General features: G+C 40.6%; 2 protein-coding genes across 2 annotated transcripts in view; both read left to right on the top strand.

Annotated features, from left to right (window-relative positions):
• Positions 1-12749, top strand: part of nr1d4a (nuclear receptor subfamily 1, group D, member 4a) — a 35002-nt gene extending 22253 nt beyond the window's left edge. The window contains exons 5-8 of the mRNA XM_060937541.1: positions 2126-2703; positions 10278-10463; positions 10606-10816; positions 11336-12749. Of these exons, the coding sequence (XP_060793524.1) occupies positions 2126-2703; positions 10278-10463; positions 10606-10816; positions 11336-11532 (1172 nt within the window). The 3' untranslated portion in view covers positions 11533-12749. The remainder of the gene's footprint in view (positions 1-2125; positions 2704-10277; positions 10464-10605; positions 10817-11335) is intronic.
• An 8432-nt stretch (positions 12750-21181) lies between these two features.
• mfsd5 (major facilitator superfamily domain containing 5) lies at positions 21182-23582 on the top strand. The gene is made up of 2 exons (XM_060937538.1): positions 21182-21298; positions 21761-23582. Exon 2 carries the CDS (start codon positions 21874-21876, stop codon positions 23302-23304), a length of 1431 nt encoding a protein of 476 aa, XP_060793521.1. The 5' UTR covers positions 21182-21298; positions 21761-21873; the 3' UTR covers positions 23305-23582.
• Positions 23583-24043: the final 461 nt, after the last annotated feature.

The raw sequence follows: 24043 nt of genomic DNA, 5'->3' as shown, positions 1-24043 counted from the left end.
TAAAAAGACAGCAACAGCAAATGACTAAGTAGGAAATATCTGTCTGGCCCAGAAAACAAAACAAGATAGACACATACATTGTGACCTACTTAGTGGGTTTGGTTTTGGCTTGGCGTCTTCTCGTCAATGTCGGCACTACCAGCTATGGGACAATATCAGATCTATATGAATGTGTCGGGTGTAAGCACAAGTAGGTTATACGGTTGATATTATGATGTGGCACTGGGGGGAAAATGTTTGAATATGTACAAAGGAGCTCAGGCAAGCATTCCTATTGACCCTTAGGAGAGTGTCAAGAACCACAACCTAAAAACCCCTTTCTTTTGTTGCACCTATTGCACAAACAGGAAAACCTCATATAACTGCCTCTTCTCCACATTAAAGTGGCCGCCCTGATTTCAACTCAGGCCGTTGTGTGATTTTAGGTTTATGATAGAAGCAGATGTTCAGTTTGACACGATGGCACGGTTTCACTTCCGCTGTTATCTTACCATTTGAAAAAAAAAAAACCACCACCAAGCCTCAACATAGGGCTCATAGAAATAAATCCGTTACAACGTTTTGTCTTAGTGAAACATAACCGAGTGTGACTCTTACACAAGGGGAAACTATTGACATATGAAAGTTCATACGGTTGTCTAATATTTCATAATGCAAAGACGATCCATTTGTAAAAGGTGCTTGATATGTTCGGAAGGTTCTCTCAGCAATTTCATCTTGATTTCTTAAGCCTAAGCTTGTGATCAGTAGAGCATCTCTCCTTAAGCCTGTTTTACACTGTGTGATTTCAGCAGTCTTTTGATATTAATACTTGTCGCACTGTATATGATGAATTCTCCATATCATTCTATATGATGAAGATCTTCTAATAGTAGACCCATTAAAGAGAAGGAACACAAGCTTAAATGAAGCAGTGTGATCCAGGCTTGTGCAGAAAATGGTGTTGCATAAACAAACATTTGTCGACGTGAGCTTGAGGTAATCAGGATATTTTGTTTCTGACTATTAGCATATTTTGCTTACATTTCACCATTCCTACTACTGTATTTGTAGCTGTCGTATGAGTTTCATGGAATCCCATGCTGTCTTCTTATTGGTAGCAGTGGTCACACCGAGATTTTAATAAAATTAATTTCTGACACTTTGTCCTTCTAAGACCGCCAAGCTCTACTCACAACCAAATAATTCGATATCACACATTATGATTTGTTGTCAATCATACAATATGTGACATTTCTCTGCAAAAGTAGAATCATGCCACAATGTAAACATAAGTGTTTCAGCTCTTAGCCTAGACCCCCCTCTAAGAGTCTGATTTGCTCAGGAGTTTTCCTTTCTTCATCACATTCCACTTTACTGTCTTCTTTTACTTTTTCTCTCCAGAGTTCCTTTCTTCTCTCAATCTGTTCTCCTATATGCTAGGCTTTCATTCTCCCTCTATATCTTCTCTCTTTCATCCTTCTCTCCACTATTTTTACTCACACATTTACTCCTCTGTGCCATTCCTTATATTATCCAGTACATTTTTTCTTTCTTCATTCTGTTCTCTTTCCTTTCTTTATTCTCCCGTTCTGTACTTCTCTCCTCTCTTTCTGCTCTCTCTCCCATCCAGCCCAATGACGCCTAGCCCTAATGGGCGTCAGTCTTTTTACCCACTCACTATGGTATTAACATCACGTTTTGCCTGCCCCACTGCCCTGTTTACTGGTCGAATGAGGGAGTAAGAGGAGATGACAGATGAAGAGAGTAAAGGAGAAGAGGAGGGACAGACAGAAGGAGAATTAGCGGGGGTGGTATATGGTGACATGGGTCCTATTTTTAGCTTAACTGGCTGATGGATATTTTTAGAGTAGGAGAAAGGACCAAATAAGAGGTGCATTTAAATAAGGATGTGCTATGTTAAAGGGACCAACCTGGCTAAAAAAAATTAAAGGAACACGTTAAGGAGTGCACCACAATATGAAGTTGCATGCACTTTTGCTATTTCTTCTAAAGTACAATATGTAATTTTTACGTTATTCTCAAAGATACCATTTCCAACCTACCCCTACTTTGTACCTAGTAATTTGGTAATTGTACTCAGTCATTCAACATTGAAACCCATGTTTCTTTGTGTGTCTCTTAGCTGTGCGCTTTGGCCGCATCCCTAAACGCGAGAAACAGAGGCTCCTGGATGAAATGCAGAGCTACATGAACAGCCTGAATGAATCAACCAGTTTGAACATGGCCTCATCGCCACCTTGTGATCCCCCAGCCAGCCCTATGGAGATCCAGCCCAAAGAAACTATTGGCTCCATGGCAAAAGCTTATCAGGACATTTTCCCAAGTGCTCCTGACCGCCTGACCAAGAGAGCAGCTGGTATCAACACCAGCAGCAATGTACCAACTTCCTTTCAGAGCGCCAACTCTCAGGAAAGCAGCTTCTCTCATGTCAATACTCCTGTAACATATCACTCTGGTGTACCTGTGGGTTATACAGTATCTCATCGTTGCCCTGGACAGCAAGTGCCCATTGACAACAAATGCCCAATATCTTCAGTGGATAATGGTCACTATCAAAACCCTGCTCCATCCATCCAAATGCCATGCCAGTCTACAGTAAACCCATCTCCGCAGGTCAATTACAGCAGTAGTTATGCAGCTGGAGAGATGCAAGCCCAGACCTCATGCCCATGGAAGCTGGTTGCAGGCTCCAAAGTACTGGTGAGAAGTGCCTTTAATTTGTAGTGATGTGATGAATTTGCTTTACAGCTCTGTGATGAAGGTATCCTATGAGAAAAGGCAAAATTAGCAGAGTATAGCATAGTATAGAGAAGAAAGTGGAAGGGTTTTCAGTTCTGCCTATACACTGCCACTTCTCTCTTGTGTGTCTCATTTTATCTTAATGCAAATACATCACTTATATTTCACATTTTTATTTGGTACTTTTTGTAATTCTTGTTTTTTGTAAAGAGAGAGTATTTATTCCACTGACATTGAATTCAAACTATGACACTCAAACATGGGTAGTCTGGTACCTTGTCTTCTTCAGTTCATTTTGTAGCTTTTAAAATTGGGATTGGAAATGTATCATAGTGGAAACCACCATAACATTAGTTGAAGTGTAAAAAATCAAGAAAATTAAATACATATAGGATATTTCATGGTGGCGCGAAGATATAAAGTTTATCTTTGAGTGGTAAATATATATCACGAGTGAGTGAAGCGAACAAGTGAAAATATTTTCAACACGAGAAGATAAACTTCATATCTTTGCGCCACTGTGTAATGTTCTGTATATTATATAGACACATCCACAGACAAAAAAAAATACACAAGTTAATCAAAAGAATTTTAATCTTTAACCAATTTGCCATTTTGACAGCGTGCATCTAGTCAGTGGGAAAACACTGGGAGTGACATCATCGGAGTGAAATATCGGGAATTATTATACATACGGGCCACTTTTTCCATGGAATAAAAACATGTATTCTATTCCCTTCTAGTGGGTTTATTGATGGCGTGCAATATTGTTATCATATCACTTATCCTACATGTATTACGCCACTCTCCCCAATGGAGAATGAGCATGCAGTATTATTACAATATTGCACATTGTCAAGACAACACAATGTCACATGTCAGAGCTCACGTGAATATCCCTATGACAAAACTTTTCTAGTGCACATGCGCAGAATCATTTCTTTGTCCACTGGGAAAGAGAGAAGATGAGGCTAATCCAGTGCTACTGCTAGGATTATTATGCTATAATTAAGCACTAAATAAATAAACTAAAAACTGGAACCGAAGACGCGCTGAACACCTAAAAGGCTACCAAAACTTCATTATATATTCTTCACGCACATTTACAAGAGAAAAACATACCAACGGACATCGTGAATCTGGAAAAAAGACACATCGGAGATGTAAAACATCCGTGCTAGCGAGTGACTTTGACAGTTTGTAAATAAACATGGCCGTGAGGTTTGCTTTGTTAAAAGCGGAAGATTTTGAGAGAATTTTGGCTGTCAGGTCGCTCTGTTGTGTGTAGTTGTTGATGTTGATTTTAAAAGTAACTAAGTAAATTACACAGGGAAAATAATAATAATAATAATACTCAGCTTGACTGTGCTAGCATTGGCCTTCGCGAATACTATACCAGCTAGAAGGTAACTAGACTGCTGCACTAATAGCACCGAGTTGCGGATAAGCTCGCATTGACCTTTGCTAATGCTACTGCTGAATGCTACACCAGCTAGAAGGTAACTGGACTGCCACGCTAACAGCACCGAGTCACGAGTAAGCTCATGTTGGCCTTCGCTAACGCTACTGCTCAATGCTACACCGGCCAGAAGGTAACTGGACTGCCACACTAACAGCGCCAAGTCGCGGGTAAGCTCGCATTGGCCTTCGAGAATCCTGATATGAAGTGAATGTGTATGTATAATAATAATAATAATAATATTGGCTGGCATTTTTTCATGGTCTATCAGATAGATTCCATTCCTCTAGCATGATATTGAACGAGTTGAAGACAAGTTCAGTATCATGCTAGCAGAAAGGAATCTGTCTGATAGATCACTCAAAGCCAGCCAATATTATTTAAATATGTCACTCAGGTCCACGATGTATTTCGGATGAAAAATGTGAGTTTTTCAACACAAGAAAATAAACTCCATATTTTCAAGCTAACATGTGATGTTCTTTTTATTATATAGACACATTCACAAACAAAAAGTATGCAAATTTATCAAAAGAATTCATCGATATCCTCATGAGTGACATATTGAGAAATATGTCATAGTTGCCGTCCGGATGTAGCTCGTATCAAAAATACGAGTGGTGTATTTCCCAGTAAAACACTTGTGTGCATATAATATCTCATCTCATCTCATCTCATTATCTCTAGCCGCTTTATCCTATTCTACAGGGTCGCAGGCAAGCTGGAGCCTATCCCAGCAGACTACAGGCGAAAGGCGGGGTACGCCCTGGACAAGTCGCCAGGTCATCACAGGGCTGACACATAGACACAGACAACCATTCACACTCACATTCACACCTACGGTCAATTTAGAGTCACTAGTTAACCTAACCTGCATGTCTTTGGACTGTGGGGGAAACCGGAGCACCCGGAGGAAACCCACACGGACACGGGGAGACCATGCAAACTCCGCACAGAAAGGCCCTCGCCAGCCACAGGGCTCGAACCCGGACCTTCTTGCTGTGAGGCGACAGTGCTAACCGCTACACCACCGTGCCGCCTCTGCATATAATATAATATATTGATACATATTGGAAAAGAATACTCATTTAAAGGCCTCACACCTCATTTGTCCTAACTTTATATGCTATATTATTTATTACATACAATTGCCATGAATGCCATGGCAATATTGGACTTTCAAGGATTTTTTTTAACTGTTCTTTTTCTGGGGAAGAATGATGGTACAACATACACTTTTAATTAAAAACAACCCAAGAATTTGGTGTAAAAGTTTAAATTTATTTTGAGTTTCCTGAAATCAACACAGGGTCAAAATTATACATACAGCACACCTAATATTTGGTTGAATGTCCCTTAGCAAGTTTCACCTTGACCAGGTGGTCAACAAGCTTCTGGCAGATTTCTCATTGGATATTTGACTGCTCTTACTGGCAGAATTGGTAGAGTTCAAATACATTTATTGGTTTCATGGTACAGAACCAAGTTTTAAGCACAGTTAACACATTTTCAATAGAGTTGAGATCAAAAGCTTCATGTTTGCCTCCTTTATCCATTCCACAACCAACTTTGATGTGCACTGTCCTGTTGGAACACCCAGTTGTGTCCAGGTTTCAACCATCTAGCTGATGGTTTGAGGTTATGCTGAATAATTCTGAGGTAGTCCTCCTTCTTCATTATTCAATCCACTTTGTGCAATGCACTAGTTTCACTGGCAGCAAACCAGCCCCAGAGCATGATGCTACCGCCATCATGCTTAACAGTTGGTACAGAACATTCCTCTGTACCTCTGGTCATTGTGGCCAGACAACTCAATCTTTGTCTCCTCTGACCATAAAGCGTTCCTCCAGAAGGCTTTTTCATTGTCCATGTAGTCAGCTGCAACTTTTAGTTGAGCTTAAAGCTGTCGATTTTGGATCAGGGGCTTCTTTCTTGGACAGCAGCCTCTCAGTCCATACTGATATAAAACTCGCTTGACTGGAGACAGTGTTCCAGCTGTTTCTAGTTCATAGCAGACCTGTGCCTTGGTGGTTTCTAGGTTGTTCCTGACCATCCAAATCAAGTTCCTTTCAGCTAAGGGTGACAGTTTGGGTCTTCTTCCAGACCTTGGCAAAGTGGCTACACCGCCCAATAAATTGTATCAGAGGTGTTGGAAGCCAGTCAGGTTTGAAGGGTGATGGGGACAAACACCCCCCACCCTCACCCCCACCCCCACCCCCACCCAGACAGCCCCTATAATCAACAGGTTCCCTTTATTGCACCAAACTTTTTTTTTTAAAATAAAGAATTGGTGATATGCCTATTGTGGTTATGGTGATATGGTAGTGATATGATTGTCAAAAATGATAAACCTCATGTAGATGTTAAGTGTTGTATATGTTGGAACATTTGATGCGCATACGTACACATGTTAACCTGGTTATAATAATAATAATAATAATAATAATAATAACAATAATAATAAGTTAAATTTATATAGCGCCTTTCAAGAAACCCAAGGATGCTTTACAATTATAGACAAGGAAAAAAATATATAAATTAAATTAAAAATAAATTATAAATAAATAAAAAAATAAATAAAAAATAATAAATAAAAAATAAAAAGTAAAAAGTCCACCAAGTAGGGGTCAGGATGTAATTCCAGTGGTGTAGCAGCCACAGTCCCACCAAAAAGCGCACGAAAACGAGTCCCACATCTCCAGCACTGCCGCCGTGACGCCGTCAGCAACATCGCTCGAACACCACGCCATGGATCCACAAAGCGAGCAGAGAAGCTCCGCCACGCAGAGCGTTGGTGTGTCCCAAACCGCCTGCACAGCCGCCGCGACACCACCGAGCAACATCGCTCAGAACATCACGCCAAGCATTAAAGCACAGAGTGCTGGACAACCACGATGTAAAATGAGCAACGAGCTCACTGCAGTCTATAGCTGGGAGCACAGGCATCACCCACGGCGAACCAAGGCCTGGAGGGGACCGATGCCCAAAACTAGGTCCGGCACTACACCACAACCGGCGGACAAAACACTCAAACAAACATCAAACTACACAAACACACAGAAAAAAATAAATAAATAAAATGAAAATAGAAAAAGCTCTGGTGATCTAGAAAGTGGGGTCAAATTAGGTTAGCAGCTTGAACCACAATGTCACAAAAGCCTACATTTGATTACTTTTCAAAATTGTTACCGCCCTCTGAGTCAGCTAAGCACCTGAGAGAGAGAGAGAGAGAGAGAGAGAGAGAGAGCAGCCAGTCCTACTTGGTAGTACTACTCTTCCTTCCCTGTCTCCCGAGGCTACTCAAAAGGCAGGTGCACTGTCCTTCAGACCACCAGAGAATTATGCATTCCCTGTCTGAAAATTCACCAGGGAGAGTTTCGCTCACTCCTGCAAAGCCGCTTGGTTCAAAGAGTGGCAGTGCGGCTAGAATACATTGCAGACAGTGAGAACACTGTATGTCGTGTATGCAGTTCAGTGGTAGAATGTAATTTACTCAAGTACTGTATTTAAAGTACAAATTTGAAGTACTTATACTTTACTTGCATATTCTATTTTATGTAACTTTATACTTCTACTCCACTAGGCTATATCACAGAGGAAAATATTCCACTACATTTGTCTGACAGTTTTAGCTACTAGAGTGGCGGCTACAATTATATACACCTTAACGATCTTTTGGTCATTGCAAAAGTATTGTGCATGAATAGTTACTCAAACTTCCACTGGAAAAAAATTAGCTGATACGCTATGTAATCGGGAATCAAATCATGGGACACCGTGCCACAAGTATTGGCACCTTTGTCCACAGTTATCGACACTGTTCCACAATTATCGACATCCAGATGATTATTTATTTTAAAAAAAATCATCGGTATGTGGTAGTAAATTAACAAAACATAATTTTAAATAAAAGCTTGTTTTACATAGACTTATATTGAGTACAAAATATCTTTTATATAAATATGTCGATGTCTGTGCTTATGTAAATGAGGAAGTAATTCTAATGCTTGTAACAAATGAACTGATAATGTTTAACCTGTGTCAGAAAATCTTTTTGTTCCACTTTCTAAGTATTTTCATAGATCACATTTTTTTAATCATTCATAGTTGTTTGTATTAATTTCTAGTTTTGTAGTTTACCAATAAATGTCAACAGGCAATTGACACTGCCACCGCATGAAAATCCAGGTCAAAGGTCGCATGTCATTCCTCAAGCCAAAATATAAAATGTCTACTGATGTTGTAATATGTGGTAGATATTTACAACAAACTGAAAAAAAAATTCTGAACGGAATAGAAAAATTTGAATATTTCAAACATGCAGTTTTTTTTATTTGCTAGGAATTTAATTCTGGTCTAATTCTATTTATTGCAATCGGATTCCAAATACTCTATAAACATTCCATTCTGTTATGAATCAGAAAAAAATTATTATAAATCACAGCACTTTTTCTTTTTTTAAAGTACTTCATCTACTTCAAGGATGTTACACAAAGATCGATACATAACAGTTGTAAATGTCACTTAAATCTACAGGGTGTCGATAATGGTGAACTCTGGTGAAAGTGATCTCTATTATCAAAACATCACCTGACTTCTCAAACGCACGTTTAGATACAAAATGGCGACTGTCAAATGAAACGTAAGAAACAAAGTAGGTTTCGACAGGGATATCATGAAATATCGGTGAATCTTATTAGTAAAAGCATGTCCATGATCTTTCCATCATGCTTACCTGCGATGATAATGTCCGGATTTTCCTCAACTTGCTGATCGTGCTGAAAAAAATTCCATTGTCACAAAGATGAAGACAGTGTTATCTTTCTGAGCTCAAGAAAAGCTGAAGTTTTGGAGATACAAGGCTACATGGTTCCCACACATATATAAAGTAATTAAAATTAGCTCAACTGTAAACATCTACAGCAGTAAAATCCAACATAGACATTAATATAGCAGTAATAATTATCCAAAAATATCGTATATAATAGTAAATCACTGACAGAGACCATTTTACTAGAAAATTAGTAATTTTGAGACATTAAGTACATTTTGTACTTCAAATAAAAAGGTTGCTGATAATACTCACATACTTTTAGTTAAGTAAGGTTTTGAATACAGGACTTCTTATAGTACAATATTTTCATACTTTAGTACTTTTACTTAAGTAAAGGATTTGAATACTTCTTCCACCACTGGTGCAGGTCAGCTGTCAAGAATAAGTTGGTGTCAGAAACTGATAGTTTCTTCTTAAAACAGGATTTATACTTCTCAAATCGTTTGATATTTGAAATTAAAGCCTTGGGTCATGGTCATTCATAGCTTAGTGTAGTCAGCACTGCTGTGTTGGCCAGCGTTGGCCAGCGTGGGCACCACGAAATAAGTGATAACTGTATGACAGATAAAGTAGTCCATGCCCCATACCCCATCCCCAAAATATAGTAGCCCCTCCCAGAAAAAAGTTCCCATGTCCCTGACTTCAGTACAATTATTTGAACTGATGATCTTGGAATTTGCAGTTGTTTAGAAATAGCTCCAAAAGACATGCCTGAGTGTGTAAATCTATGATCCTCTTTCTCAGATCTGCACTGAGCTCCTTGGACTGTGTGTTGGTCAATCCAATCAGTGCTGTCAACCAAACCCTTTTTATGTTGCCACAGAGAAGCTACTAGCCATAGTCAATCATGATCACTAACAAGAAATTAAGAGGCATTGGATTTCGCAAGTTAAAAGACATTATTGGAACTTTCAGCACTAGTGAATTAATAATCTAAATGGGCATATGTAAATTTTTGACCCTGTATGTATAATTTTGACTCTGTGTTTGTGCACCAAATTCTTGTTTGTTTGTTTGTTTCCTTTTCAAGGTGTATGTTGTACAGTCATTCTGTCACAGAAAAAGAACGGTCATCATTAAAAGTCCAATATTACCATGGCATTCATGTCCATGATGAGTGTATATAAACTTCTGACCTCAATTGTACCAGGAACTGACTTAAAACTTTTTAAATTTGCAAATATGGAAATGCTCTGGATTTCCGAAGTCAAAATTTACTTTCTCCCCAATCTATCTCCCCAGGCCTGCCCTCTGAATGCATGCCCAGTTTCAGCCCCAGGCATCTCAAGCCAGCAGGTGTGGGAGTCTTTTTCTCAGTGTTTCACCCCTGCAGTACGGGAGGTAGTGGAGTTTGCCAAAGGTATCCCAGGGTTTCAAGACCTGTGCCAACATGACCAGATCATGTTGCTTAAAGCGGGCACCTTTCAGGTACAGATGACTGACCTTGATGGCCTTGTCTCATTAATTTCAATGTCTCTAGTCATATTTATTCCTGATGTCTAAGGCTGACATCCATTTACCTATGAATAATTATTCTTCATTATCATACTTTTTTTCCTTTTTATCAAAGGTGCTGATGGTAAGGTTCTGCTCACTGTTTAACCCAAAGGACCGGACGGTGACATTTCTAAATGGGCAGGCCTACCCACTGGCCACACTGCGGGTGCTGGGTATGGGATCCCTGTTGGATGCCATGTTTGACTTTTCTGAGAAACTGGCCTCCCTCAGCCTGGAATCTGATGAGATGGCACTTTTCATGGCAGTAGTCCTCGTCTCTGCAGGTAAACTACAAACAAACACTGAATTCTGTGTGAGATACAGATAGGGATATGTGTGTTAAAACTTATGCGAACCATTTCTCCTTTAAAACTTCAGTCTTCATTTTTAGAGACAATAAAATAGAAATAATACTATAAGATTCCCATTGTTAAAATGTTAAGTACAACCTTAAAGCAATGTTGCATATTGATGTTTTAAATGTCCCACTGACAACTATGCGCCATCCATCCATTACCCAATACCTTTTATGTCTGTTATAAGATTTATGGAAATGGACACAGAACACTTTTATGACTGAAAATTAGAGATTCAACAATTTAACTCAGGCAAAAATACTGAACATGATCTCATTTCATTTAAAAAAAATTGAATGACGTAAGTTTTTTTTCATTGGTTGAGTTTTGACGAAATTTATTCAAATGTTTTGACTGAAATATACTCAGGGTTAAGAACTTCTAACTAAAGTTTAATCAATTACTTATAATCTGACATGGATTCTGATTACTCTGGACTTTCCATAGATCGAACTGGTGTTTCTGACACAGCAGCTGTGGAGCAGTTACAGGAGAGTCTGATTCGGGCACTACGAGCCTTGGTTAACCGACGTCATCCTGACGACAGTGCACTTTTCCCCAAGCTGTTGCTGCGTCTGCCAGACCTGCGTACCCTCAACACCCTACATTCAGACAAGCTGCTCAACTTCCACATTGACCCATGAGTGATCAACAAACTATGAGCTGCCAAAGACTGGTCATTAAGAGGATGACTTCTCATTTAGCAGAAGAGAACAAGCTTGGATCATGCTAGCAACATTTCACCATTTCTGTTATCGACTTTGTCAAATTGTAAGAATTAGCAGAAATCATTTTGTGTGATTGAGTGGACATGGACATGGAAAGATTTTTGTCTCAACTGATCAGAGACAAGATCTACTCTTCTTTCCAAGTTGTATTTCTTCACACAGTGCCCAAGACTCTCAGCACACTCAAAGAGCCTCAAATACTTTTCCAACAGACATGACGTTCAAAAGGAGGCAGTTTCCGATTCATATCATGACTAACCAGCTATTGTATTGAACAAGGAACCAAAAAATGGTGGTGTCTTCTTTGGATCGTTTATCATCTGTTTTTCTAGCACAGCCTGCCACCAAGATCACATATATAGGAATAAAGTATAGGGACCATTTAAACATGAACATCAGCATAAATGTGATAAATTACCATGTACAGAACGTAAATATTATAGCCATATAATTCATGTCATGTAGGTTTTCCAGGTGTTCAACATGTATGTATCATCGTTGTTAGTGTAATATTAAATAGCACAATTTCAACTGTATCAATAAGCACAAGAACTCTGATTAGTTATTTCACATATTGAAAGAAATATAGAAATATTATTCTTTCATCCTGGCAAAATGTAACTGAGTTGATCATTTCTGTTCTCGTTCTGCCTCAGACATAGTACATATACTGTTGTCTATTGCTCTACTCTACTGTTTAATTTTTCATCTCGAGAGACAAAACCAGCAAGCACTGTAACCCAAGCATGTTTTGTAGTTGCTTATTTTTCTGTTTTGTTGCTGTAAATATTGTACGGCTGCAGGTTTGCGTGTCTGAGGCAAAACAATATACATCAAAGGTATATGTGAGAGTGTAGTGGGGGTTTGGGTGCCTTCTGAAGGAACGTTGCGGCTAATGTGTGGTTGTGGAAAAGAACCCTCACCAGGTGTGTTAAAGAAGTAATGAAAGATCAGATTACACCAGCAGAGACCTAAAATAGCCTTTACTGAGAGTTAGATGTCTTATCAAGACATTCGAACTGGAGTGCACAAGATTCGTATGCTTGAACTAGTGGTTGTTAAAACAATGCTGATGTATATTTTGTAAATTACATCCCTTCCATAGAAGCAAGATAAATATGAGATTATGTACAGTATGTGGTAGTGAGGTGTTTTTCTACTGCATGATATTTGACAAACTTTGACGCCTTATTAATGCAGGCACTCTTACAGAGCTCCAGTGTAAAAGAAAATACTTTTTCTATCTCTTGAGGGATGAGGAGCATCTCTGGGAATAAGGACTAGGTGATGTACAGGGAAGACATTTTCATTTCAGATGTATGTCTCAGGAACAAAAGCTCAGAGAGGAAAGCTAGTGATCTCAGAAGGGACTTCATGTTCCATATTTTTACTCTGCCCCCAAAATATCTTAAACTATGAAACAAAAGGAACAAAAAGGAACTGAAATACAAAGTTTTAATGAATGTGAGGTATACACTAGAATCTAAAAGTCTGGACCCATTAAATAAAAAACATGTAGTACATACACTCACTGGCCACTTTACTAGGAACACCCATCTACCTGCTATTTTATGCAGTTCTCTAATCAGCCAATCCCCTGACAGCAGCACAATGCATAAAATCATGCAAATACAAATCAAGAGCTTCAGTTAATGTTCACTTCAAACATCAGAATGGGAAAAATGTGATCTCTCTCCTTTTTTTTTATTATCTTCACTGTGGCATGGGTTTGAGTATTTCAGAAACTGCTGACCTCCTGGGGTTGTCACACACAACAGTCTCTAGAGTTTACACAGAATGGTACAAAAAACACTGAGTGAGCAACAGTTCTGTGTGTGGAAACAAGCGCCCTTGTTGATGAAAGGTCAGAGGAAAATGGCCAGATTGGTTCGAGCTGCCAGGAAGGATATAGTAACTTATATAATCACTCTTTACAACCGTGGTGAGCAGAAAAGCATCTCAGCATGAAACAGCAAAAGACCACATTGGGTTCCACTCCTGTCAGCTAAAAACAGGAATCTCAGAATCAAGAACAAGTTCCTATTAAAGTGGCCGGTGAGTGTACATGTAAAATACTGTACTAACATTCACTGATACTGCTTTTTGACCAACAGAGAACAGGTTCTTGGACCAGTTCCATTCCAGATTCTTTAAACCTTGATGTCTGCTAGCAAACCAGTCTACATTTCCACCAGTTTTGAACAAAACCATTGTAATCAAGGATGCATCATCAATGGAGGGCATTGCACAATGCATGATGGAAGTAAACAGTAGTAGGAAGATGGTGGATCACACTGGTTATCTACAAGCTTTCTTTCTGTTATTACAGTTTTTTTTTAATCCAAAAAACAAGCATGGACCAACTACTAATGATAAGAAGATATAGAAATTCTCCAAACTAATGATACACCCACTGATGTCGTCACAGTTCCCACTGGAAAAAAACAGTTATCTTTTGGTTCCAGAGAGGAACCAACTTTTCATGTTCTGGACCAGTTTATTTTTGGATGAAATGCTCCAAATGGTTCAAAATCTGGTGCAGGAACCAGAACAGAATCCATTCCCTGTTGGTAGAAACAAGTTGTGAGTGCATCTTTTAGATACAGATCAAGAGCTTCAGTTCATGTTCATAACAAACATTCCCAGAATAGAGGAAAATGTGATCTCAGTGACTCTGACCATGGTGCGGTTGTTTGTGCCAGATGGGCAGGTTTGAGTATTTCAGAAACTGCTGATCTCCTGGGAGATTCACACAGATGAATAACGGTGTTTAAAAAAAAAAGGAAAAATAAATCCAGTGATCTGATTAAACAGATGAAAAATAAACATCAAAACGGTTAGTATTGTACTCAAAAACTTTTAGATGTATCAACACCGAATACAAGCAAGAACCTAATGACAGCCTCATTATGGTGATATAGCAAAGATTATCAAGTCAAAAAACAGGGAAAGCATTTTTCCCTGAGTCCAAACTCAGGATATTTTAGTGTTTACATTGCTCTAAAACATTCATCTAAGCTCACAGAGGTCCAAGTCCAACACAAAAATGTACTTAACTTTATACTTTCTATTTAGGTTTGGTATGGTTCAAATATTATCTTATGTTTGTTCAATATTTACAAGAAACTATCCAAAATCCACTGGTTAACTTCCTACTTTATACCGATTATAATTTTCCCAAAACCAAAAGACCTCAGTATGTTTTGGAATACTAGGTGGTATGGTGGTGCAGTGAGTAGCAAGCAAGTTCTGGATTCGAACCTGCCAGTCAACAGTGTGGAGTTTGCATGTTCTCCCTGTGCCTGCATAGATTTCCTCTGGGTGTTTCAGTTTCCTTCTACAGTCCAGCTGTGAATATGAATAGCTGTCTGTCTCTGTGTTAGCCCCGTGATAGACTGGCGACCTGTCCCGGATGTACCGCGCCTCTCGCCTAATGTCAGCTGGGATTGGTTCAGCTCATCTGTTACTCACAATGGATAAGTGATGGCTGGATGAATGTTTTGCAATCAGTAAATGGTTTATAGCCTAATTTAAACACTTCCTTCATGTTTCATATGAGCATTTTGGTAATGTCTGCATTCATGTCCTACTGGCACAAAAACAATAGCACGAAAGTGGTTTAGTAGGCTAGCTCATATAAAACTGAACATAAAAGCTTGATAATGACTATGATAGCAATCTGCTGCCCTTCCTTTCATCTCCAACCTTTTTCCATCAGGTTGTTTTATTTGCATTGTGTTTTGGTTACATTATGATCCATCCTAGACTCCTGCACTTCACACTATAGTGAGTTCTTTACTCTAACATGTCTGATACATCTCATTAGCTAATTAAAAGCCCCTAATATATGAACGAAACAGGGAATACAAAAAGGCAGGATACTTGGAATCTGTTTTTAATTTTCTTTAGCCGTATAATTCTTGTAGGCCTGCATGCAAAGCAATAATAATAATAAAAAACAACAACAACAACAAAAACCCACCCAACACAAAAACATTAAAACAGAAACTGACTGTAGCTAATTAATATGCATGATGAAACTCAGATGCTGTTCTGGCCATCTGCGACTGTGGCTTTAAGTCTACACTGTGATTTGTGAGATTGAGCATAACTCCCTTATTAGCAATAAGCTGAAAATAACACTTCCTTCTCTCCCCTGAACTGTCTCCCACCTTGTGTGCTTGGACTAGTTGTATCATTTGAGTTTCATAGAAAACGAGGATGCTCTTCGAGGCATTAATATACTCTGGCCTAAATGTACCACCAAATTATGCCAGACAGATCAGGGTCACTTGGTTATTGACTCAGAAGATGAAAAGAGAGTGCAGGTGCATATTTTAGTTAATAGTTAGTAATCTAATGCCAAGTACACCTCGTCCCTTATGTATACAGAAAATCTTTTATGTCTGAACTGATGAAAGGTCAGAATGGCTTAGTCAAATAGCAGTGAGAAACAGATGTTATTCATTTTGTGGCTAGCAGAAGGGAGCAGGCAACAAACCAGATGGCCATTGGAGTTCACATAGATTAAATACAAAACTAAAATGAATCGTAATCAATAATCTCAATAAAGAATCTAAGTCCATATATTTTTAGATGAATAACATCATAGAAATCATCTTGCGAAAGAATTTATATTCATAGCCAATCTTATGTTGTGTGTGTGGTTGTGCTGGGCATCAGGTTATTATTTTATGCACTGTAGGTGTCAGAACACACCAAGACACTTTGATTATTAATTTTGTTGCTTTATTGATACAATTCCCAAATTAGTAGTTCAAATTTCAAAACTGGATTGTGACAAATATTAATATCCCAGTAAGCAGAAACAGACCAGACAGGTAGCTACATAGACATACAGTAATGCATTTTATATCCATCTCAGTATTGTCCCTAAACACAGAGCCATTGAGGTCTATATTCAATTTGACATTTTGGAAAGGACCACACCAGTCATCTGTTCTTTTTCTCATTTGTGCTCACTAGGTTACACCTGCAAATACGTGGTGAGCATGCATAAGAACAAGTAAGGACATGTGAAATAGAAATACATGCAAGAAGATTTGGCAAACTGTATTATACTGCCACCATGTGACCACGTGTTGTGTTATGTCTCCATATGCAGATAAAATAAAACTGGTGGCACTGATCTGCTATTTTGCTAGCATGATTTTGGTCAACTTCTTTTTTTAGAGTGCAGATTCCCAACCCTGTTGCTTGAGTATTCCATATCCTGTACATTTTAGTGATATCTATGTTCCCAATACACCTGATTCAATTCATCAGCCCTTCCATGAGTTGAAGTGGGTGTGTTAGAACAGAGGACACACTAAAATGTGCAGGGCCGGAGGTAGGCTACTCAGGGTTGGGAATCTGTGCCTTAGAAGGAAGTGTCAAGTCAAGTCAAGTTTATTTGTATAGCGCTTTTAACAATAAACATTGTTGCAAAGCAGCTTTACAGAATTTGAATGACTTAAAACATGAGCTAATTTTATCCCTAATCTATCCCGAATGACCAAGCCTGTGGCGACGATGGCAAGGAAAAACTCCCTCAGACAACATGAAGAAGAAACCTCGAGAGGACCCAGACTCAAAAGGGAACCCATCCTCATTTGGGCAACAACAGACAACATGACTATAACATTAACAGTTTTAACATGAAGTCGGTTTCGTTGATGTTATAAACTCTTCATTTGATGGAAACTTGAGTGCAAAACTGTTCATGACAACTGCAGTCCTAAAGTTAGCAAGTCAACTCTAGTCCGCAGCCATAAAAGCATGACTGTAAGTGTCCAGAGCGTCCTCCAGGTGTGACTTTCAACTGTCCACATGGGGCCGTCCTCCACAGGAGTGATGCGATGAGACTCCAACCAGACACAGGGCATCAAGATGTCAGCATCTTGATCCCAGGACCGACATGTAACTCAGAGGGACAGATTTGGGGGTCACTACAAATCAACACAAAGTAGCTGTGTCTGATCACGTTTATGGTTTCAAACATCTCAAACGGTTTTGGATTACTACCTGTACAACCCCAATTCCAAACAAGTTGGGACAAAGTACAAATTGTAAATAAAAACGGAATGCAATGATGTGGAAGTTTCAAAATTCCATTTTTTTATTCAGAATAGAACATAGATGACATATCAAATGTTTAAACTGAGAAAATGTATCATTTAAAGAGAAAAATTAGGTGATTTTAAATTTCATGACAACAACACATCTCAAAAAAGTTGGGACAAGGCCATGTTTACCACTGTGAGACATCCCCTTTTCTCTTTACAACAGTCTGTAAACATCTGGGGACTGAGGAGACAAGTTCCTCAAGTTTAGGGATAGGAATGTTAACCCATTCTTGTCTAATGTAGGATTCTAGTTGCTCAACTGTCTTAGGCCTTTTTTGTCATATCTTCCGTTTTATGATGCGCCAAATGTTTTCTATGGGTGAAAGATCTGGACTGCAGGCTGGCCAGTTCAGTACCCGGACCCTTCTTCTACGCAGCCATGATGCTGTAATTGATGCAGTATGTGGTTTGGCATTGTCATGTTGGAAAATGCAAGGTCTTCCCTGAAAGAGACATCGTCTGGATGGGAGCATATGTTGCTCTAGAACCTGGATATACCTTTCAGCATTAATGGTGTCTTTCCAGATGTGTAAGCTGCCCATGCCACATGCACTAATGCAACCCCATACCATCAGAGATGCAGGCTTCTGAACTGAGCGCTGATAACAACTTGGGTCGTCCTTCTCCTCTTTAGTCCGAATGACACGGCGTCCCTGATTTCCATAAAGAACTTCAAATTTTGAGTCGTCTGACCACAGAAGTTTTTCACTTTGCCACAGTCCATTTTAAATGAGCTTTGGCCCAGAGAAGACGTCTGCGCTTCTAGATCATGTTTAGATACGGCTTCTTCTTTGAACTATAGAGTTTTAGCTGGCAATGGTGGATGGCACGGTGAATTGTGTTCACAGATAATGCTCTCTGGAAATATTCCTGATCCCATTTTGTGATTTCCAATACAGAAGCATGCCTGTATGTGATGCAGTGCTGTCTAAGGGCCCGAAGATCACGGGCACCCAGTATGGTTTTCTGGCCTTGACCCTTACGCACAGAGATTCTTCCAGATTCTCTGAATCTTTTGATGATATTATGCACTGTAGATGATGATATGTTCAAACTCTTTGCAATTTCACACTGTCGAACTCCTTTCTGATATTGCTCCACTATTTGTCGGGGCAGAATTAGGGGGATTGGTGATCCTCTTCCCATCTTTACTTCTGAGAGCCGCTGCCACTCCAAGCTGTTCCTTTTTTGTACCTTTAACTTTTCCAGCCTCTTATTGCCCCTGTCCCAACTTTTTTGAGATGTGTTGCTGTCATGAAATTTCAAATGAGCCAATATTTGGCATGAAATTTCAAAACGTCTCACTTTCGACATTTGATATGTTGTCTATGTTCTATTGTGAATACAATACCAGTTTTTGAGATTTGTAAATTATTGCATTCCGTTTTTATTTACAATTTGTACTTTGTCCCAACTTTTTTGGAATCGGGGTTGTATGTCAGTGTGGGTTTCTTCTGGGTCCTGTGGTTTTCTCCAACCTCCCAAAATATGTCTGCAGTTGGATTGGCTATTGTAAAATTGCCGATAGGTGTAAATGTGTGTGCGGATGGTGCCCTGTGATAGACTTATGTTCCATCCAGGGTGTATTCTCACTTGCAATCCTGACAAAGTGCTTACTGAAGATGAATGAATGTCAATCTAACAGCTATGGGAAATTTTGGAGCTGTTCAGCACCTTAAGGCAAACCTAATTCTAAGGTAATATTGACCAATTATACCAAAACCAAGCAAACCATCTCAGTGCCTACTGGAAACTCAATGGAAATATCCATGTGCCTCAGTAAGACTTCTCATCTCATTATCTCATCTCATCTCATTATCTGTAGCCGCTTTATCCTTCTACAGGGTCGCAGGCAAGCTGGAGCCTATCCCAGCTGACTACGGGCGAAAGGCGGGGTACACCCTGGACAAGTCGCCAGGTCATCACAGGGCTGACACATAGACACAGACAACCATTCACACTCACATCTACGGTCAATTTAGAGTCACCAGTTAACCTAACCTGCATGTCTTTGGACTGTGGGGGAAACCGGAGCACCCGGAGGAAACCCACGCGGACACGGGGAGAACATGCAAACTCCACACAGAAAGGCCCTCGCCGGCCACGGGGCTCGAACCCGGACCTTCTTGCTGTGAGGCGACAGCGCTAACCACTACACCGCCATGCCGCCCTCAGTATGACTTGTAAACATTAAATTAACCGTTTTGAAGAAAATACTGACAGGTTAGTCATCAACATTGTCGAATTAAAAAAAAAAACTCATCTCATCTCTAGCTGCTTTATCCTTCTACAGGGTCGCAGGCAAGCTGGAGCCTATCCCAGCTGACTACGGGCGAAAGGCAGGGTACACCCTGGACAAGTCGCCAGGTCATCACAGGGCTGACACATAGACACAGACAACCATTCACACTCACATCTACGGTCAATTTAGAGTCACCAGTTAACCTAACCTGCATGTCTTTGGACTGTGGGGGAAACCGGAGCACCCGGAGGAAACCCACGCGGACACGGGGAGAACATGCAAACTCCACACAGAAAGGCCCTCGCCGGCCACGGGGCTCGAACCCGGACCTTCTTGCTGTGAGGCGACAGCGCTAACCACTACACCGCCATGCCGCCCTCAGTATGACTTGTAAACATTAAATTAACCGTTTTGAAGAAAATACTGACAGGTTAGTCATCAACATTGTCGAATTAAAAAAAAAACTCATCTCATCTCTAGCTGCTTTATCCTTCTACAGGGTCGCAGGCAAGCTGGAGCCTATCCCAGCTGACTACGGGCGAAAGGCAGGGTACACCCTGGACAAGTCGCCAGGTCATCACAGGGCTGACACATAGACACAGACAACCATTCACACTCACATTCACACCTACGGTCAATTTAGAGTCACCAGTTAACCTAACCTGCATGTCTTTGGACTGTGGGGGAAACCGGAGCACCCGGAGGAAACCCACGCGGACACGGGGAGAACATGCAAACTCCACACAGAAAGGCCCTCGCCGGCCACGGGGCTCGAACCCCGGACCTTCTTGCTGTGAGGCGACAGCGCTAACCACTACACCGCCATGCCGCCCTCAGTATGACTTGTAAACATTAAATTAACCGTTTTGAAGAAAATACTAACAGGTTAGTCATCAACATTGTCGAATTAAAAAAAAAATCATGTAAAATAAATTTCAAATGTAAAGCATAATTGTAATATTTCATTTTTAAAAATATATTTAATATCTAATTATTATTATTAATATGTAATATTTAATTATTATTTATGTAATATTTTATTATTATAATCTGTAATATTTAAAAAAAATTGGTCATATTTAATTATTTAATTACAAATTTGTGCCAACGATCTGTTTGTCATTCGTCTCCTGCCGGGGGCAGCGGCGTTTCTACGTGATGACGTCACTCCTGGGGACGTTCTACCCGGAACTAGGAAGCGTTCACCGAAACGGTTGTGAGAACGAATGGTGTTTTCAGGACTCCTCAATAAACCCGAAATATGAGCGTCTGGAAGAAGTATCTTGAGATGAAGCAGTATGCTAAGGCTGTTCAGGTATTGCAAACGCAAAAAAAAAAAAAAAAAAAAATAGAAGATAAACGTAGTTAATACTTTTTAGCTGCAGTTTCACCAAGCTAATGATGTCGAGCTAACTTGCTAGTTTGCAACGGTGGCTAAACTAGTTCACTAACTTAGCAAGGTGAATTGAACTAACCTTTGGCGGAATATTTTGGTTAAATAATGTACTAATTAGTGTACGTTATAAGATGTTGCTTTATAATCTTTCTAATGCACTGATATAGAAGTATGTAAGTAGAGTTATTTGGATCCAGCCCTTACTCTTTCATTTCGAAGCTCTAATGTGAAGGAAGTTTAAACTTCTACTGATGTATTGATCATGTGTGTGATCGATACCTACAATGTGCCCACGTATCAGTTTTACCTTATTAATTACTTATTTACTATGTTTTTTTCATTGGAATCCATTCTTATCCTGTTGTACTCTACTTTCCACAGCCTCTCCAAAACATAACAGTGAAGTAAAATTGTAAAGAAGACGAAGAAATTGGGAAGCCGGAGCTGTGCAGACCTACATTCCCAGGCCACCTGAAAGCTGACCGTGGTCTGCCATGTTTGTGACTGCATATCTTGCGTTTGTGGCCCTGGTGGTCTTGTGTGTGTGTCTGGAACTCGCAGCACGGCGCATTGCTTCTCCACAGTCCACTCAGGCGACCGTTGCTAACCCAGCTTTCCTTTCCTTCCAGAAACTCTTCTTAAAAACATACCTGCTGGCTCTGTGGGCTGACTGGCTGCAGGGACCATACCTTTACAAGCTTTACCAGCATTACAGCTTCCTAGAGTCCCAAATCGCCATCTTGTACGTCTGTGGTCTGGCCTCATGCGTGCTCTTTGCCCCTGTGGCTGGCTGGCTGACGCAGGTTCTGGGCCAAAGGCAGACGTGCCTCCTTTTCTGTGTGTCCTACATCGTGTGCTGCCTCACCAAACTGTCTCGGGATTACTTCGTGCTCATCCTGGGTCGTGTGCTAGGCGGACTCTCCACTTCCCTGCTCAGTACGTCCTTCGAGGCCTGGTATGTGCACTGCCATATCGATGTGCATGACTTCCCTAAAGAATGGATCCCTGTGACGTTCGGCAAAGCTGCAGACTGGAATCATGGGCTGGCTGTGGGTGCAGGGCTCGTGGCAAACCTGTTTGCAGAATGGTTGGAGTTGGGACCTGTAGCTCCTTTCCTGCTTGCCATTCCAAGCTTGGCTGCATGTGCGTGGATGGTATTTTCCGATTGGGGAAATGAGGAAAAGCTGGAACAAGGAGGCCAAAGGGACAAAAGCAGTGTTCGTCTCGGCCCTCAAAGTGCCCCTCAGACTCGATTCCGGCGAGCCTGTCTGGAAGGTGTGCGCTTTCTGTTCTCGGAACGTCGTGTAGTACTTTTGGGTGGTGTGCAGGCCCTTTTCGAGAGCGTGCTCTATGTCTTCATATTTCTATGGACACCCGTCCTGGAGCCACAGGGCCCACCACTGGGTATTGTCTTTTCCTGCTTAATGGCGGCCAGCATGGCAGGATCGTCACTTTTCCGTTTGGCCACATCAGCCCGCTATCGGCTCCAGCCGGCCCACCTGCTGGGCTTGGCCACGCTTCTTGCCTTCTTCTCCTTCTTTATGCTGACGTTTTCGACTGCACCAGGCCAGCCGAAGCCTAGAGAATCGTTTCTGGCCTTCCTGCTGCTAGAGTTGGCCTGTGGCTTCTACTTTCCTGCTGTGAGCTTCCTTCAGGGTCGTGTGATCCCCGTGGAGCGCAGGGCTGCAGTTTTGGCCTGCTTTCGTCTGCCGCTCAACTTGCTGGCATGCTTGGGCTTGTTGGCACTACATGGTGAGGTGTCGGGTGCTGGAGCAGGCGAGGCAGGAAGTGGCACCAGGCACATGTTCGCCGGCTGTGCTGGAATGATGCTAGCCGCCTTGCTGGCTGCCGTGAGCCTTTTCACTCTGGGGAGGAATGATGCAGACCTCCGACTCGACGGGACCAAAGGAGAGGGTGAGATTTAATCAGGATGATGCGAGGATGTCCCAGAAGAACATGAAGTGAACTACTTTTGTCAAGACAACTAGCTATAGAGCTGTCTGAACAATATTCACAACAGAATCTCTAAAATTATGTACTTTTGTGAAAGGGTTACTTGTAGACAAGAAAATATTTGTAAAGTGTTCAATGTTATAGCACACCAAAGATGTTACTTTTCCATGGTTGCTCACTTCAGTGTTTTCATTTTTTTTATACATAGCCCAGTTACAATTTAAGTGAATAAATGATCATAGTAAATTGAGTATTTGTTTTTGTAAATGTATATTCTGACTTGTATACAGTCAGCTCGCTTAGTAAATATGGGTATATGGGTAAAAATAATTAGCTTTTAACCACAATTATTTTCAATTTTCATTGGTTAAATCATTAAAGCCTAGGTCACAACTGGACGTACGATTTTTTGGCGTTTCCCAAATCGCTGCGTTTTTTTTGTTCGTGGAGAAAGATGCACATTGGCTGTAAGTTTGTCTTGCAACCTGAAAAAAACGTAAGCGCCCGTAGAGTGAGTTTGACATGACAAAGAACCTCTGCGGCCAGTCTACGGCTCAAAAATCAGCACGTCACACGCGCGCCCTCCGTGCGTTTCTTGCGTTTTTTGCACGTAGAGCGGCCGTAGGAGCACGTACGGCCGGTTGTGACCGAGGCTTTACCAATGTAGTTGAACACAGCTCATCTTGCCACATTTTGTTGCTTTTGTTTAAG

Source organism: Neoarius graeffei, chromosome 13 (genome assembly GCF_027579695.1).
Source record: "Neoarius graeffei isolate fNeoGra1 chromosome 13, fNeoGra1.pri, whole genome shotgun sequence".
NCBI classification, from domain to species: domain Eukaryota; kingdom Metazoa; phylum Chordata; class Actinopteri; order Siluriformes; family Ariidae; genus Neoarius; species Neoarius graeffei.
The sequence above is the reverse complement of the archived record's forward strand: the minus strand, read 5'-3'. Positions and strand labels throughout refer to the sequence as shown.